This window comes from Elephas maximus, chromosome 1 (genome assembly GCF_024166365.1).
Source record: "Elephas maximus indicus isolate mEleMax1 chromosome 1, mEleMax1 primary haplotype, whole genome shotgun sequence".
Lineage (NCBI taxonomy): Eukaryota > Metazoa > Chordata > Mammalia > Proboscidea > Elephantidae > Elephas > Elephas maximus.
This window is the reverse complement of record NC_064819.1, coordinates 111523112-111539530: the sequence shown is the minus strand read 5'-3', so window position 1 is coordinate 111539530 and position 16419 is coordinate 111523112. Positions and strand designations below refer to the sequence as shown.

Here is a 16419-nt window from a genome sequence, read left to right as displayed (position 1 = left end):
TGTATGTGGATGGGCATATTACGTGTGACTGTTACTTTCTCCTCTTTAACTTTGCCGTATTTGCCAGATTTTCTGCACCAAGAATTTATTTTTCAGAAGTCATGAACACTAAACAATTTTCATTTTTTAAATCCCAAAGTGAAAATCAAGTAGTAAAACATTAATTACTTTTCCGTAAGGTCCAGAAACCTTGATTTTTTTTAATTGCTTTTTTGAGTTGTTTTGGTACATTATAATTTTTTTCTCAATTTTTCTTAACACAAGGGCTTTAGAAATAGTTTTATAAGTCATCTTTCCAAACAAAAGGCAATGCTCTCATTAATAAGTAATTACATAATTCTATACCTCAGATGGACTCTTGTCCAAATTAGGTATGCCATTCCAGACATTCTCAGGATCCACTGTCTCCTCCACGCCATTAGAAAGGTTCAAAACCTTTAAGAGAAAACAGAAAATTTAATAAACTTTGGCAAGTTCCAAAAACTGTAACTGATTTATGTACCACAACAATTCTTTTTTAAATGAAATACTTTTAAAAGGCAATGAAAATTGTTTTATTAAACTTATGTTTCAACTCAGTGGTACTTCACTTCAACAAGTGTATATTGAGTATCTACACCTGGAGATAAAAGACGGATAAAATTTAGATCTTACCTCAAGAAGTTCAAAATCTAGTGGAGACACAGACCTCTAAGCAGGTAATACAATGCAGGAAGTACAGACTTCTGCAGGAGGAGGCAGAATAATATGATATAGGTATAAAGCAGGACTTAATTTCTAACAAGTTCCCTGTGGAGAATTTGCATTTCTAACAAGTTCCCAGGAAGTTATATATAAGAATCACCTAGGGATCTTGATAAAATGTAGATTCCAGTTCAGTATAACTAGGGTGGAAACACAAATTCTCAGCTGGGGGTCGAACCAAAAATGACCAGTTCGAAGCTCTGGTATGAAGCACTTTTGGTGAAGGAGGGTGGAGATGGGGGAATGGCAAACGGAGCTGCATTAATAAAGACACTGAAGCAATCCAACACAATGTTATATACATATAAAGAGAACTCAAGAAGTTTAATGGTAATCTAATATGAAGTACAAAATACAAAGGAGGAAGACATAAGGCTGGAGAGGTACATGGAGGCTCAACCCTAGAGGACCTTCTATGCCATGTTAATGAGCTTGACTTTTTTATATTGTAGACCAATGGTTCTCAAGTTTTAATGGTCTAAGAGTGCACTTTCCTGGATCCTTCTCCCAGAAATTTTGAGTCAGCAGGTCAGGGCAAGACCCAAGAATCTGTAATTTAAGGAACACAGCTGGTAATTCTGGTACAGGTGGTTTTCAGATCACAGGAGAACTACAACACAACTGGATTTCCCTGAAAATTTTTTCACACACAGGCATGATGTAGTCAGATTTACATTCGACAAACTTTACACTGACAATGTGGAGAAACTGTTTAAGGAAGACTGGATAAAAGGTTATTAGAATAATCTACTTGCGAAACGATCGACTCAGCTAAGGCAGGGATAAAAAGCTCTTTCAGTTAAGAGCTAAGAAGTGGAAAGTGTGGCTCTTGGTGACTGATAGGATTTTAGGAGGGAAGAGGAGTGAAGAGCCCAGGATGGTTTCTTATATATGGATTTTTAAGGTAGGTTTTTGCACTGCATCAAATAACCAGGAGGAAAGAGCAGGTAAACATCTGTTAAATTGCATTCTCTTGTCCATTAAAGCTTGATAAAATTTTCTTAACAGTCTGCAAGTACATGTTGAGATAAAGTACTTAAATTTCACTTACTCTTGTGCCTTCTTCAGCTATTTCCAAAATCTCACACTTGGACCACATGTTTCTTAGACTTGACCACACAACACATTTGGATCCAACAGTAAATCCTTTCAGAGCATAGGTGTTCTCCAGTTGAGCTGCTAAATTGAACAAAGTGAAGACTCAATTCATAACTCTTAATTCCTTAATGCTAGATACACAAGCAGAGCATTTTCCTAATCTGCATTTAAAATTCCTATATAATCACTATCATGTAATCAGTACATTGGTATGATATGTACTAAGCCTGTCTCTTTTCCTAGATTTTATTTTTAATTCTTCCTGTGCTTCCTCCAATACAATCCCTTCTGCTTTCCTTTAGAAACACCACTATCATAAGGATGTAAACCTAATTTCTATCACTGAAAATTACTAGAAGCTGGTACTGTTGCTGCAAGTGGTGTTATCTATTTTTACAACAGCCATTCCTATAATGAAGCAGCAGTAAGTGAACAGATATTCTTACAGAAAAGTCAGTACTTAGGAAAATGTGATAAGAATAACTAAATATCGAATGCTAGGGTAACATTTAAATCAATTATGGTATATCCACAGGATGATATACTATGCAATTAAAATATTTTGAAAGCATATTTAAGGGATTAAAATGTAGGGTTCAATGCTGTATGATCTCTATTTCATTTTTCAAATCATATGTAGCCAGACATACACAGAAGGGCCCTGATGGTACTGTGGTTAAAGGGCTAAGCTGCTAACTGAAAGGTCAACTGCTGGAATCTACCAGCTGCTCCCCAGGAGAAAGATGGGGCAGTCTGCTTTGGTAAAGATTAAAAACCAAACCCAGTGCCGTTGAGTCGATTCCGACTCATAGCGACCCTATAGGACAGAGTAGAACTGCCTCATAGAGTTTTCAAGGAGCGCCTGGCAGATTTGAACCGCCGACTTTTTGGTTCGCAGATGTAGCACTTAACCACTACACCACCAGTGTTTCCTTGGTAAAGATTCCAGCCTTGGAAATCCTATGGGGCAGCTCTACTCTGTCCTATAGGGTCACTATTTGTCGGAATCGACTCAACAGCAAAGGGTTGGGTTAGACATACACCGAAAGGGTAAAAGATGACAGGAAGAAGTACACCATAGTGTTTATAGTGGGCATTTCTTGGTAGTAGGATTATGGTGATTTTCATTCTTCTTATTCTATTTTTAAAATTTTGTGCAATGGCTCAAATTTAATGATATAAAAACTGACATTTAAAAAGTCTAACATCCTTTAAAAAACTGAAAGTTAGCCATTTGATGTAACTTTCAAATCTTTTAAAGTAGCAAAGAGCAGTAAAAAAAATCCAAAAATGTTAACGATAATGTTCTCTAAGCTTTACTCATGACTATGAACTTCCTTTAATAGTCTCCCTAAACCTATTTTTTAAGAGTTTCTACATGAAACAAAACTGTTAAATTTGAAAAATCTGCTAAAATGATCCCTATCTTAAATTCATGCCTAAATAGTGCTTGGCAAAGGTTCAGTGTGTTTTTTGTTGTTGTTGTTGTTGTTTTATTAACTTTTATTAAGCTTCAAGTGAACGTTTACAAATCCAATCAGTCTGTCACATATAAGTTTACATACATCTTACTCTGTACTCCCACTTGCTCTCCCCCTATTGAGTCAGCCCTTTCAGTCTCTCCTTTCGTGACAATTTTGCCAGCTTCCCTCTCTCTCTATCCTCCCACCCCCCCTCCAGACAAGAGTTGCCAACACACTCTCAAGTGCCCACCTGATATAATTAGCTCACTCTTCATCAGCATCTCTCTCCCACCTGCTGACCAGTCCCTTTCATGTCTTATGAGTTGTCTTCGGGGATGGTTCCTGTCCTGTGCCAACAGAAGGTCTGGGGAGCATGGCCGCCGGGATTCCTCTAGTCTCAGTCAGACCATTAAGTATGGTCTTTTTATGAGAATTTGGGGTCTGCATCCCACTGGTCTCCTGTTCCCTCAGGAGTTCTCTGTTGTGCTCCCTGTCAGGGCAGTCATCAGTTGTGGCCGGGCACCAACTAGTTCTTCCGGTCTCAGGATGATGTAGGTCTCTGGTTCATGTGGCCCTTTCTGTCTCTTGGGCTCTTAGTTGTCGTGTGACCTTGGTGTTCTTCATTTTCCTTTGCTCCAGGTGGGTTGAGACCAATTGATGCATCTTAGATGGCCGCTTGTTAGCATTTAAGACCCCAGACGCCACATTTCAAAGTGGGATGCAGAATGTTTTCATAATAGAATTATTTTGCCAGTTGACTTAGAAGTCCCCTCAAACCGTGCTCCCCAGACCCCCGCCCCTGCTCCGCTGACCTTTGAAGCATTCATTTTATCCCGGAAACTTCTTTGCTTTTGGTCCAGTCCAGTTGAGCTGACCTTCCATGTATTGAGTGTTGTCTTTCCCTTCACCCAAAGCAGTTCTTATCTACTGATTAATCAATAAAAAACCCTCTCCCTCCCTCCCTCCCTCCCCACCTCGTAACCACAAAAGTATGTGTTCTTCTCAGTTTTTACTATTTCTCAAGATCTTATAATAGTGGTCTTAGACAATATTTGTCCTTTTGCCTCTGACTAATTTCGCTCAGCATAATGCCTTCCAGATTCCTCCATGTTATGAAATGTTTCACAGATTCGTCACTGTTCTTTATCGATGCGGAGTATTCCATTGTGTGAATATACCACAATTTATTTACCCATTCATTCGTTGATGGACACCTTGGTTGCTTCCAGCTTTTTACTATTGTAAACAGAGCTGCAATAAACATGGGTGTGCATATATCTGTTTGTGTGAAGGCTCTTGTATCTCTAGGGTATATTCCGAGGAGTGGGATTTCTGGGTTGTATGGTAGTTCTATTTCTAACTGTTTAAGATAACGCCAGATAGATTTCCAAAGTGGCTGTACCATTTTACATTCCCACCAGCAGTGTATAAGAGTTCCAATCTCTCCGCAGCCTCCCCAACATTTATTATTTTGTGTTTTTTGGATTAATGCTAGCCTTGTTGGTGTGAGATGGAATCTCATCGTAGTTTTAATTTGCATTTCTCTAATGGCTAATGATCGAGAGCATTTTCTCATGTATCTGTTGGCTGCCTGAATATCTTCTTTAGTGAAATGTGTGTTCATATCCTTTGCCCACTTCTTGATTGGGTTGTTTGTCTTTTTGTGGTTGAGTTTTGACAGAATCATGTAGATTTTAGAGATCAGGCGCTGGTCTGAGATGTCATAGCTGAAAATTCTTTCCCAGTCTGTAGGTGGTCTTTTTACTCTTTTGGTGAAGTCTTTAGATGAGCATAGGTGTTTGATTTTTAGGAGCTCTCAGTTATCGGGTTTCTCTTCATCATTTTTGGTAATGTTTTGTATTCTGTTTATGCCTTGTATTAGGGCTCCTAGGGTTGTCCCTATTTTTTCTTCCATGATCTTTATCGTTTTAGTCTTTATGTTTAGGTCTTTGATCCACTTGGAGTTAGTTTTTGTGCATGGTGTGAGGTATGGGTCCTGTTTCATTCTTTTGCAAATGGATATCCAGTTATGCCAGCACCATTCGTTAAAAAGACTATCTTTTCCCCAATTAACTGACACTGGTCCTTTGTCAAATATCAGCTGCTCATACGTGGATGGATTTATATCTGGGTTCTCAATTCTGTTCCATTGGTCTATGTGCCTGTTGTTGTACCAGTACCAGGCTGTTTTGACTACTGTGGCTGTATAATAGGTTCTGAAATCAGGTAGAGTGAGGCCTCCCACTTTCTTCTTCTTTTTCAGTAATGCTTTGCTTATCCGGGGCTTCTTTCCCTTCCATATGAAATTGGTGATTTGTTTCTCTATCCCCTTAAAATATGACATTGGAATTTGGATCGGAAGTGCGTTATATGTATAGATGGCTTTTGGTAGAATAGACATTTTTACTATGTTAAGTCTTCCTATCCATGAGCAAGGTATGTTTTTCCACTTAAGTATGTCCTTTTGAATTTCTTGTAGTAGAGCTTTGTAATTTTCTTTGTATAGGTCTTTTACGTCCTTGGTAAGATTTATTCCTAAGTATTTTATCTTCTTGGGGGCTACTGTGAACGGTATTTATTTGGTTATTTCCTCTTCAGTGTTCTTTTTGTTGATGTAGAGGAATCCAAGTGATTTTTGTATGTTTATTTTATAACCTGAGACTCTGCCAAGCTCTTCTATTAGTTTCAGTAGTTTTCTGGAGGATTCCTTAGGGTTTTCTGTGTATAGTCATCTACAAATAGTGATAACTTTACTTCCTCCTTGCCAATCTGGATACCCTTTATTTCTTTGTCTAGCCTAATTGCCCCGGCTAGGACTTCAAGTACGATGTTGAATAAGAGTAGTGATAAAGGGCATCCTTGTCTGGTTCCCGTTCTCAAGGGAAATGCTTTCAGGTTCTCTCCATTTAGAGTGATATTGGCTGTTGGCTTTGCATAGATGCCCTTTATTATGTTGAGGAATTTTCCTTCAATTCCTATTTTGGTAAGAGTTTTTATCATAAATGGGTGTTGGACTTTGTCAAATGCCTTTTCTGCATCAATTGATAAGATCATGTGGTTTTTATCTTTTGTTTTATTTATGTGATGGATTACATTAATGGTTTTTCTGATATTAAACCAGCCTTGCATACCTGGTATAAATCCCACTTGATCATGGTGAATTATTTTTTTGATGTGTTGTTGGATTCTATTGGCTAGAATTTTGTTGAGGATTTTTGCATCTATGTTCATGAGGGATATAGGTCTATAATTTTCTTTTTTTGTAATGTCTTTACCTGGTTTTGGTATCAGGGAGATGGTGGCTTCATAGAACGAGTTGGGTAGTATTCCGTCACTTTCTATGCTTTGAAATACCTTCAGTAATAGTGGTGTTAACTCTTCTCTGAAATTTTGGTTGAAGTCTGCAGTGAAGCCGTCCGGGCCAGGGCTTTTTTTTGTTGGAAGTTTTTTGATTACCGTTTCAATCTCTTCAGTGTGTTTTTGAACTTACCAAAAAATATAACCTTTTCATTTTAAAGATGATTGGTTTACATTTTAAATGTGGTTACCTTTGGAGGCTTAAAGACTTGAAGCACTCTACTCCTAAACACAAAATTAACAATTCAGCATTTTACCCAGTGTATAAAGTAGTATTTTACACTGATTTTCACAAGTTATTTCCCCCATGTTTAAAATGCCCTTCATAAAATCCAAATCTCAGTCACTACCAGGTTTTAATCTGCCCCCCATCAAAAAAAAACCTAATTTTTAAAAATTCCATGTAAGATTCTCTTTTTCTTAAAACAAGTATTTTTGAAAGACATCAAATTTAAATAACAGAAAAAAAAAATCCACATACCTGAGACATGATCGTGTAAAGCATTATTGCGTTTCCTGCCGGGTCCAGATTCCTCTTCAGAAAACAAAGGAGTCAGCGATGAAATGGTATCCTTGTTTTTATAGTCCATCAATTCTTCTTTAAATATATTCATTTCAATCTGCATTTTGGGGTTGCAATTCTTTCCATGTAGATGCAATGGTATCCTGGGCTGCTCATCAAAACATTCCACACAATTTAACTTTCTGGTGTCCTCAGCACATGCAAATTCTTGGGCTTTCTGACTAAGTTTTAAAGGCAAAGGATTTATTTTGTCATCTAGAGATAGCTGGGCTGTAGGTAGTTCCAGTTCTGGCTGTTTCTCGGCTTCATCACTGGGTAGAAGCGGCTCTGTAAGTGGTTCCAGGGTGGCTTCTGTATCACAGCCTTGGGAAAGTGGCACCAAACTGAGCTCTTCTTTATGTTCCTTCCCGTCTAGAGAAAGCGGTAACTCAGTGGATTCTAGTTCTAAGAATTCTTTTGATTCACCATCAGAAGAAAATGGAACCTCAAGTGAATTCAGTTCTAATGTCTCCTTTGTTTCACTAGAACATGGTATTAATTTGTTATGTCCTATACTTAGGTATTTATGATCAAACTTGGCTTTGTCAACCAAATGGGACTCTACTTTACCTTCCAGCACCTCAGTACCAATTTTATCTTTGTATGAGTTTTTGAAAGCTTCAACAATATTACTAGTTTCATGGTCACAGGGTTTACATGGTTTGGTTTCAATGTTGAAATCTTTTTCAATTTGTTCAGAGATCTCATCTGTCTGTGGTTCCCCATACAGTGTTTTATCTTGTTCAGATTTATTACTTTGTTTCTTAAGTCTAACATCAGGACTGGGGTACCCAAGGACTCCTTTTGTCTCTGGACCACTTTTTTCACAGGGTGGGTTACTGTTAGTAATACTAACTTTAGAATATTTCTTCATTTTCTCGTTAATATTTTCACCCTGGCTTTTCAAGTCAACAATTGCTAGAGGAATATCACAAGCATCCCTTCTAATCTCCAATATCGTTAGTTCCAACACATCTTTTGTGACTATTTCAAAAAAATAGTCATTTCCCTCCGGAGAGCACAATCCTTCCAAAATATTAAATCCTGAGAGGCAACATGGAAAGGCTTGCATGGGAACCAAGAGAAGTTCAGATGGAATATTCCAAAGTGCTTTTGGGTCCACACAGTCTTCAGTGTTTCCAAAGTCCACAAGCCTGACAGATACCAGGCAATCTTCACAAATATTAGTGATAAATGCCCTATAATACTGCCCATCTTCTCTATATTTCACTATGCAGGGATCTCTAATATGAGGAAATGTGATACAATTTCTCTGCTTTGCTACCAGTTCTCCAGCAGTTTGTACTTCCACTTCTAAATACTGAAGTTTCTCAGTATCAGCAAACTGACACCAAAAGTATTCAGGTCCGTCTATCACGGATGCATAAGCTCTTACCGTCTTCATCTCTGGTTTATACCAGTTAAGAAATACTGAAGTGTCAATGTCTGATTTGTTAACAGACTTTGAATGGACACCTTTAATTATTTGAGTAAAAGGACCTTCTTGAGATTTTTCATTGAAAGCGTATCTGCTAATCATGTCTTCCGCTATGATCCCCTGTTCGTCAGCAAGAATAACTTCCCATCGCTCTTGAAATTTAACAAATTCACATCTTATTTGCACCTCATCTGTCCTCTGGGAGAAGTAATGCATCATTTCCTTAGAGTTTATCATCTCAGGAACCCGAAGTCCCTTTAATGAGCAATGAATGCACAATCCTGGTAATATTGCATTAACTAGGTCAAGCCTACCTATTCTGTCAGTACAAACTACAGAAACATTGCCATAATCTATAAACTGCACAGAGAAAAGGTCATTAGGTTGTTGTTCCTTCACCACAGCCCGATACCATAAATTGTCTTCAGGGAAAACGGCACACACTACATCTCCTCTTTGCAAAGGTGGACCTGCATAATATTCAGGTCTCGTTCTAATATCATTTAATCTCTCTGAAAGATGATTAATTTCACATTCATCTTCCATTAACTGAACATAAAAGTCTGAAGGGTTATTTATGTGAGAAACATAAACAGTTGTTTTAAACCCAGGCATTATAGCCTTCTGAGGGAACTCACAAAATTTTAGAGGCACATCTTTGTTAGAGTCTCCTGTTTTTTCCTCTGAAGCAATGGCTTCTAGTTTTGTGGCCTTCAAAGGTGACTTAGCAAAAATTCCTTCCTTCTTTTCTGTTGTTAACAGAGGCACTCGATTATTTTTATTTCCCGCAGAGTTCTGAGTGGCTACATTTGTCTTTGCTGAACTTTGTAAAAGTTTGCGTTCCTTACATGCTGAGCTGATCTTAGGTTTGTATGATTCTCCCAAAATCTCCATACTATACACTTTGTCATCTACTGATTTACTTAAATATTTTGTAGGTGACAACTTCATATTTTCATTTTTTTCTTCAAGAGTTTCAGTTATAGAGAGGAGTATTTTCCTTTCTTCTTCTTTTCTTGTCTTACCTTTGTAACCAAGTAGCCCTAACTTCTCATTAATACTGGCATTAATTTGAGTACTGCCATCATACAGTTCTATAATGAGTCTTCCATCTGGATCTTTTGCTACAACTAATGCCTTCAGTGACTTATCTAAAACAGTATCCTGAAACCATGTTGTAACCTTTTTTGGTATATGATCAGGAATATCAGATAATGAGCATTTCACAGCTTGCATGGGCAAAAGTAAGACATCATACGCATCACTAGGTATGGGAAGCAGATCGTCATTGGTTACTACACAGACATTCCCAAAATCAACAAAGAAGATTTTATTTGCTTCTTTTTCTATTACTGTCCCCCTATACCAGTTTTCATCAGTATACTTGGCAAGGCACAAGTTTCCACAGATCAAGGGAGATGTTTTTAGATTCAGCAAAGCTTCACTTAATTGTGTAATATTACATGACAACTGTTCTAAATTGTTTGCATTTCTTGCCAGTTGACAATAAAATGTCCAAGGGTCATCAACATGTGTTATACACATTAATTCCTCACTTCCAATTTTCATATCATGTGTAGAATAGTAGTAGGAATGTAGCTGAAGAGAAGGCTCTAGAGGCTTCTCAAGTTTTACTGGTCTTGCAAGTCCCTTTTCTACCAAAGTATGGCATGCACTCTGAAAGGGTGTTAGCAAATCCACAACATGAAAGAGTTCTTCATCGTGTACAGATGCCAAAGCAAATATTGTGCATTTCAGTTCTAGATTACTTTCCCATGCATTATCTATAAACTCACTAAAAGCTTGCATTGCCTTTTCACCCCAAACAAAGGGATTTTGGCCAGTTGGTTGAATTAAATTATACAGACTGCACCTAAAAGCCTGAGCCTTAATCTTAAGAAACTCTTCACTAATTGAACAAATATTCTTCACAGATACCATATCTTTGTCTCCATAATCTACAAATATTACTTTGACATGCTCTGCACAGGGCGCTTCACTAACCAGAGCTCTGGACCATTTTCCATTTACTGTTCTTTTTGCCAAACAAGCTGGGGTGGTTCCCTGATAAGGAGTAACTGCCTTTTTGCAATAGTCCTGAATATTACACATTAGAGTTCGAAATCCTTGTATGTTCCTAGTCAGCTGGCACCAGAAATAGCCAGGGTTTTCAACACAAGACACTTTGACTTCTACTGTACTTCCAACTTCTAGCTCTCCTTTACAAGAGCCTGGTTTAATTTTCAAGAAATTCTCTGTAAGTGGAGTATAAACTGATGTTCTCTTCTCTTTTTCCTGCAAAACAAGTCCAGTTGAAACATTTGTAACAACCATTGTGCCAGTCAAAGCTTCTAAAACACATGGGGTTTTATGATTGCTTTCTGCTTTCTGATGTACTTCTACCTTCTTGATAGAAGATACTTTGTTATGCTCTACAGTACAGTGGCTTGAAACATGCCCTGGGGAACCAGCACTTACTGGGATCTTATCCTTTGTTTCAAATTCCTGATATTTGGCATATCCAGCTTGTGCAATTACTTTACTAATGTTTTCTTCCCCTGTTCTTGATTCATCAAGAATCTCAATAACATATTGATGATCTTGCTTATCAAGGACATGGATAACTAATTCTTTGTGGAGCACAGTCTTTTTAAAAAAGGAAATTGCCTCCTGGCTCCAACTTTTCCCCAAAGGCCAAATATCAGCTAGAGTGCATTTCAGAGCCAATATTGGTAGCCGCCTAAACTGAGGAAGCAACATTCTTACGTCATACCAGTCCACATTTTCTGAATTGCCTCGGTCAACCAAGAACACATCGACACTTTTGTCATCTAATTGGGTGACTATGGCCCGATAATAGCCATTTTCTTTCCACTTGACACAGCAAAGGTCATCAGGTTCAGGTTTCAAAACTATACCATCCAGCTTAGTGGCTGAGGAATAGAAACTGCACATTCTCCTCATCAACTTGCTGAAGGTGCCATTGTGTTTCCTCAACCTAATCCAAAACTCAGAAGGACTTTTAACAAACTCTACCTGGGCATCATAGAAGGCATTAATCTTTAACCTGGTAGATCTTAGGGCTGGGAGCGAAATCTCATCCATTTCTTCAGAAAGAGACTGAGAGTAAAGAGCTGTGTCTGATTCTTCTTCCTCCTCCTCCTCATCTATTCCCTGGTTCTGAAGCAATCTGTCAGCCAAGCAACATGACTGCACTCCAAACACACAGTTGAGATTAATTCCATCCTCTCCATACAGTGTGACATAGTACACATGCTCAAAGGAACAGTAAAATTCAATTTTTGCATTCACTGCCTGGCCCAGTATCAGCGCTTTCAGGTCACCGACCTGTGACCTAGACCAGCCTCTCCCGCCGTCCCAGAGTCCATACAAAGCGCAGGGGTAGGTCACCACAGGCATCCGAAAATACTCAGGCAGCAAGTACCGAAGACTACTACAACTCACTAACTCCTTCCTTCCGTAGTCAACGTGAAGCACCTGGGCACAGCGCTGCGGCCGAAAAGTTTCAAGCAGCAGCGCCCTGTACCAGAGTCCATCTAATCCACAGGAGGCACACGGAGCACCCGGCTTGTCTGGGCTTTCTTCCCTCTCCTCCCAGGTGGTACTGGTACAGTTGTCATCTCCTGTCCCTGTTGAGCTGCGGTATACCTGGGCCATGCTCTCAGAGAGGCGGTGAATCTCCTGCGAGAGGCTCCGGAGCTGGCAGTGAATGCGGTGGGGATGGCACACTTGGGTCACCACTACAGGCTCTGTCACGCCCAGTTGCAGCTGGGGATAGAAGTAATCCAGGCCAGGTTGCTCTTGCTTGGGTTGGACTCGCGGGAGAACAGGGACCCCGGGTCCCATGCCAGCAGTGGCCGCTGTAAGGTAGCGCTTGAGCAGCGAGCGGAAGAGGCTGTCGGGCACCTGCCGGGCCAGGCCGAGCTCCTGCATCTGCTGGAACAGATTCGGCACCTCCAGAAGGACCAGGCGATGGGGGAGCAGCACGTCCAGGACCCTTCCGTAGACTTCCTTGCCCTGCAGGTTGCTAAGGAAGTCCACGGCTCTGGACGGCCAGTGCTGGGGCTCGCCCCCGCCGGCGCCGCCGCCGCCCGTCGGCACCAAGCCGGCCAGTACGCAGCCCAGCACCTCCGAGGGCAGGTGGAAGAACTCGCTGCGCCCGGGCGCCAGGGAGCCCGCGCCGGCTGTGATGGTGCGGCCCTCGTCGAGCAGGAAGACGCGGCTCTCCTCCGCCTGCCGGCTGACTACGCGACAGCGGTGCCACATCAGCCCGATCTGCACCAGGCACAGCTCGCCCGAAGAGGCCGAGGCGCCACCCAGCGCCCACGGGCCGCGCGTGGCCGCAGCCTCCTGTATCTCCCGGCTCAGCCGCACGTACTCTTCCCGCCGCTCGCCCACCAGCCCCCATAGCTGCACCGGGATCACTTCTGGGTGCACGTCTACGAACGACACCCGCAGGGCTAACGAGGCCCCTGGCGTGGGCAGCCCGGGCGTCGAGCACATCCCCGCGGAGCGGCGCGGCCACAGCTCACAGAGCGGTTAGGGCCTCTTGTCAGGCCTGTGAAACCCCCAGCGCTGCTGGAAGGAAAGCTCCACAAAACCAATCTCAAAATAAAAGGGAATAGGAAGGAAGCCCGATGCAGCGCCCCCTCAGTGACTCGCACGACGCCGGGTCTCAGAGAGTCCCAGGGACTCGTAAGACCCGGCGGCCGGACCAACCAACCGCTCACAGTTGGGCCGCCGCGCAGGCATTTACCGCGCGCGGCGTCCCGCTTCCGGCCGCGGGCTGCTGGCCTGGCCTACGTGGATGGCCCGGGAGCCAGCCCGGTAATGGACTGGGTCGAGCGGAGGCAGGAGATTTGGCTAAAGACTGAGGGGACGTCAAGCGTATTCAGGAGGCCATGAGGTGGGGAGGATTGGGGTACAATCCGCTTCTCCTCATAGTGTCTTCGACACAGTATGAAGACCTGGCTTTGAGGTTCTGCTGAGGATCAGACGAGAAAGTTATTTCCTTTTAGTCAGTTCAACTAATATTGAGCGCAGTGTGCTAGGCGCGGTGCAGGGTGGGCATTGTAGTTCTCAAACAGCGAACAAGAAATGGAGGTGCTAACCACTAGGCATTAGGGCCTCAACTCCTACAAAGCCCTTGGGTACCCACTTGCCTCCTGGCCTGAGGAGACCTTGCAGCTCCATCCCTATGGGGCAGTGCAAGTGTGCTTGAGCGCCACTGGTGGAGCTGGGGTGGAGTGCTTTTGCTCACTCAACGTATTTGTGACATGAGTAAGGTGCTTAACCACTATTCTGTGAAGCTGTTTATTTGAACTGATTGAGTTATTATGAAGATTAAACTAATGTATGAGAGTGGGTAGATACCTGCCATTAAATTGACTCATGGTGACATGTACTACAGAACTGTTGTGGGGTCTTGTGTCAACCTCACTTTTGAGTCCATCATTGCAGGTGTTGTGCCAATCCGTTTCACTGGGGGTAGCCCTCAACCTTGCTTCACCAAACGCAGTGTCGTCCTCCAGTGACTGATCCCTAATGATGATGTGTCCAAAGTGAGTGAGTCTGATGGTACAATGTTCTGTTGTAATCCATACGATTTTCATTGGCTGACTTACCACCACTGGTCTGTCAGTTTGTCATACTGTGGTGGCTTGTGAGTTGCTGTGATGCTGGAAGCTATGCCACTGGTATTTCAAATACCAGCAGGGACACCCACAGTAGATAGGTTTCAGCAGAGCTTCCAGACTAAAGACAGACTAGGAAGAAGAACCTGGTGGTTTATTCTGAAAAAAATTGGCCAGTGAAAACTTTATGAATAGCAGGGAAACACTGACAGTGCCAGAAGAGGATCCCCTTAGGTTGAAAGGCACTGAAAATACAACTGGGGAAGAGCCGCCTCCTCAAGGAGAGTGAACCTTACTGACATGGATGGTGTAAAGCTTTTGGTACTTTCATTTGCTGATGTGGCACGACTCAAAGTGAGAAGCAGCAGCTGCAAACATCCATTAATAATTGAAATGTGGAATATATGAAGTAGGAGTCTAGGAAAATTGAAAGTCATCAAAAATGAAATGGAACCCATAAATATCGATATCCTAGGCATTAATATGCTGAAATTGACTGGTTCTGGCCATTTTTGAATTGGGAATGACAAACTGAAGAGGAATGGCATTGCATCCATTGTTAAAAAGAACATTTCAAGATCTATCCTGAAGTACAACGCTGTCAGTGATAGGAAAATATCCACAGGCCTATACAGAAGACTGGTCAACACAACTATTATTCAGATTTACACACCAACCACTAAGGCCAAAGACGAAGAAATTGAAGATTTTTACCAACTTCTGCAGTCTGAAATTAATCAAACATGCAATCAAGATGCATTGGTAATTACTGATGACCGGAATTAGAACGTTGGAAACAAAGAAGAAGGATTGGCAGTTGGGAAATATGGCCTTGGTGATAGAAATGACACTGGAGATCACATGATAGAATTTTGCAAGACCAATTTCTTCATTGCAAATATGCCTTTTTTTCAAAAACATAAACGGCAACTATACATGTGGACCTTGCCAGATAGAATACTTAGGAATCAAATTTACTGTATCTGTGGAAACAGATGATGGTGAAGCTCAATATGAACAGTTAGAACAAGGCCAGGGGACGACTGCGGAACAGACCATCAATTGCTCATATGCAAGTTCAAATTGAGGCTGAAGAAAATTAAAACAAGTCCATGAGAACCAAAATACAACCTTGACTATATCCCACCTGAATTTAGAGACTATTTCAAGAATAGATTTGACACAGTGAGCATTAATGACTGAAGACAGACAAGTTGTGGGATAACATCAAGTACATCATAGATGAAGAAAGCAAAAGGTAAGTAAAAAGACAGGAAAGAAGGACCAAAATGCATGTCAGAAAACACTATGAAACTTGCTCTTAAACATACAGCATCTAAAGTGAAAGTAAGAAATGATGAAGTAAGAGCTGAACAGAAGATTTCAAAGGGCAGCTCAAGAAGACAAAGTATAGTATTATAGTGAAATGTGCAAAGACCTATAGATAGAAAACCAAAAGAGAAGAATACACTTGGCATTTCTCAAGCTGAAAGAATGGAAGAAAAAATTCAAGCTTTGAGTTGCAACAGTGAAGGATTCTATGGGCAAATTCTGAATGACGCAGAAGCATCAAAGGAAGATAGAAAGAATACACAGTCACTGTACCAAAAAGATTTGGTTGATATTTGACCATTCCAGGAGGTAGCATATGATCAAGAACCTATGGTATTGAAGGAAGAAGTCCAAGCTGCACTGAGGCACTGGCAAAAAACAAGGCTCCACGAGTTGACGGAATACCAATTGAGATGTTTCAACAAATGGATGCAGTGCTGGAGGCACTCACTTGTCTAAGCAAACCAATTGGAAGAGATCCATATTTGTACCCATTCCAAAGAAAGATGATCCAACAGAATGTAGAAGTTATCAAACAATATCATTAATATCACATGCAAATAAAATTTTGCTAAAGATAATTCAAAAATGGTTGCAGCAGTACACTGACAGAGAACTGCCAGAAATTCAGGCCAGATGCAGAAAAGGACATGGAATGAGGGATGGCATTCCTGATGTCAGACAGATCTTGGCTGAAAGCAGAGAATACCAGAAAGATGTTTACCTGTGTTTTATTGATTATGCAAAAGCACTGGACTGTGTAGATCAAAA

General features: G+C 41.2%; 1 protein-coding gene across 1 annotated transcript; it reads right to left on the bottom strand.

The window, feature by feature from the left end:
* Positions 1-394: 394 nt before the first annotated feature.
* TDRD6 (tudor domain containing 6) lies at positions 395-13186 on the bottom strand. Its single transcript, XM_049875346.1, has 4 exons — positions 7144-13186; positions 1796-1920; positions 655-725; positions 395-435 (listed from the first exon to the last, which is right to left on the bottom strand). Exons 1-3 carry the CDS (start codon positions 13184-13186, stop codon positions 672-674), a joined length of 6222 nt encoding a protein of 2073 aa, XP_049731303.1. The 3' UTR covers positions 395-435; positions 655-671.
* Positions 13187-16419: the final 3233 nt, after the last annotated feature.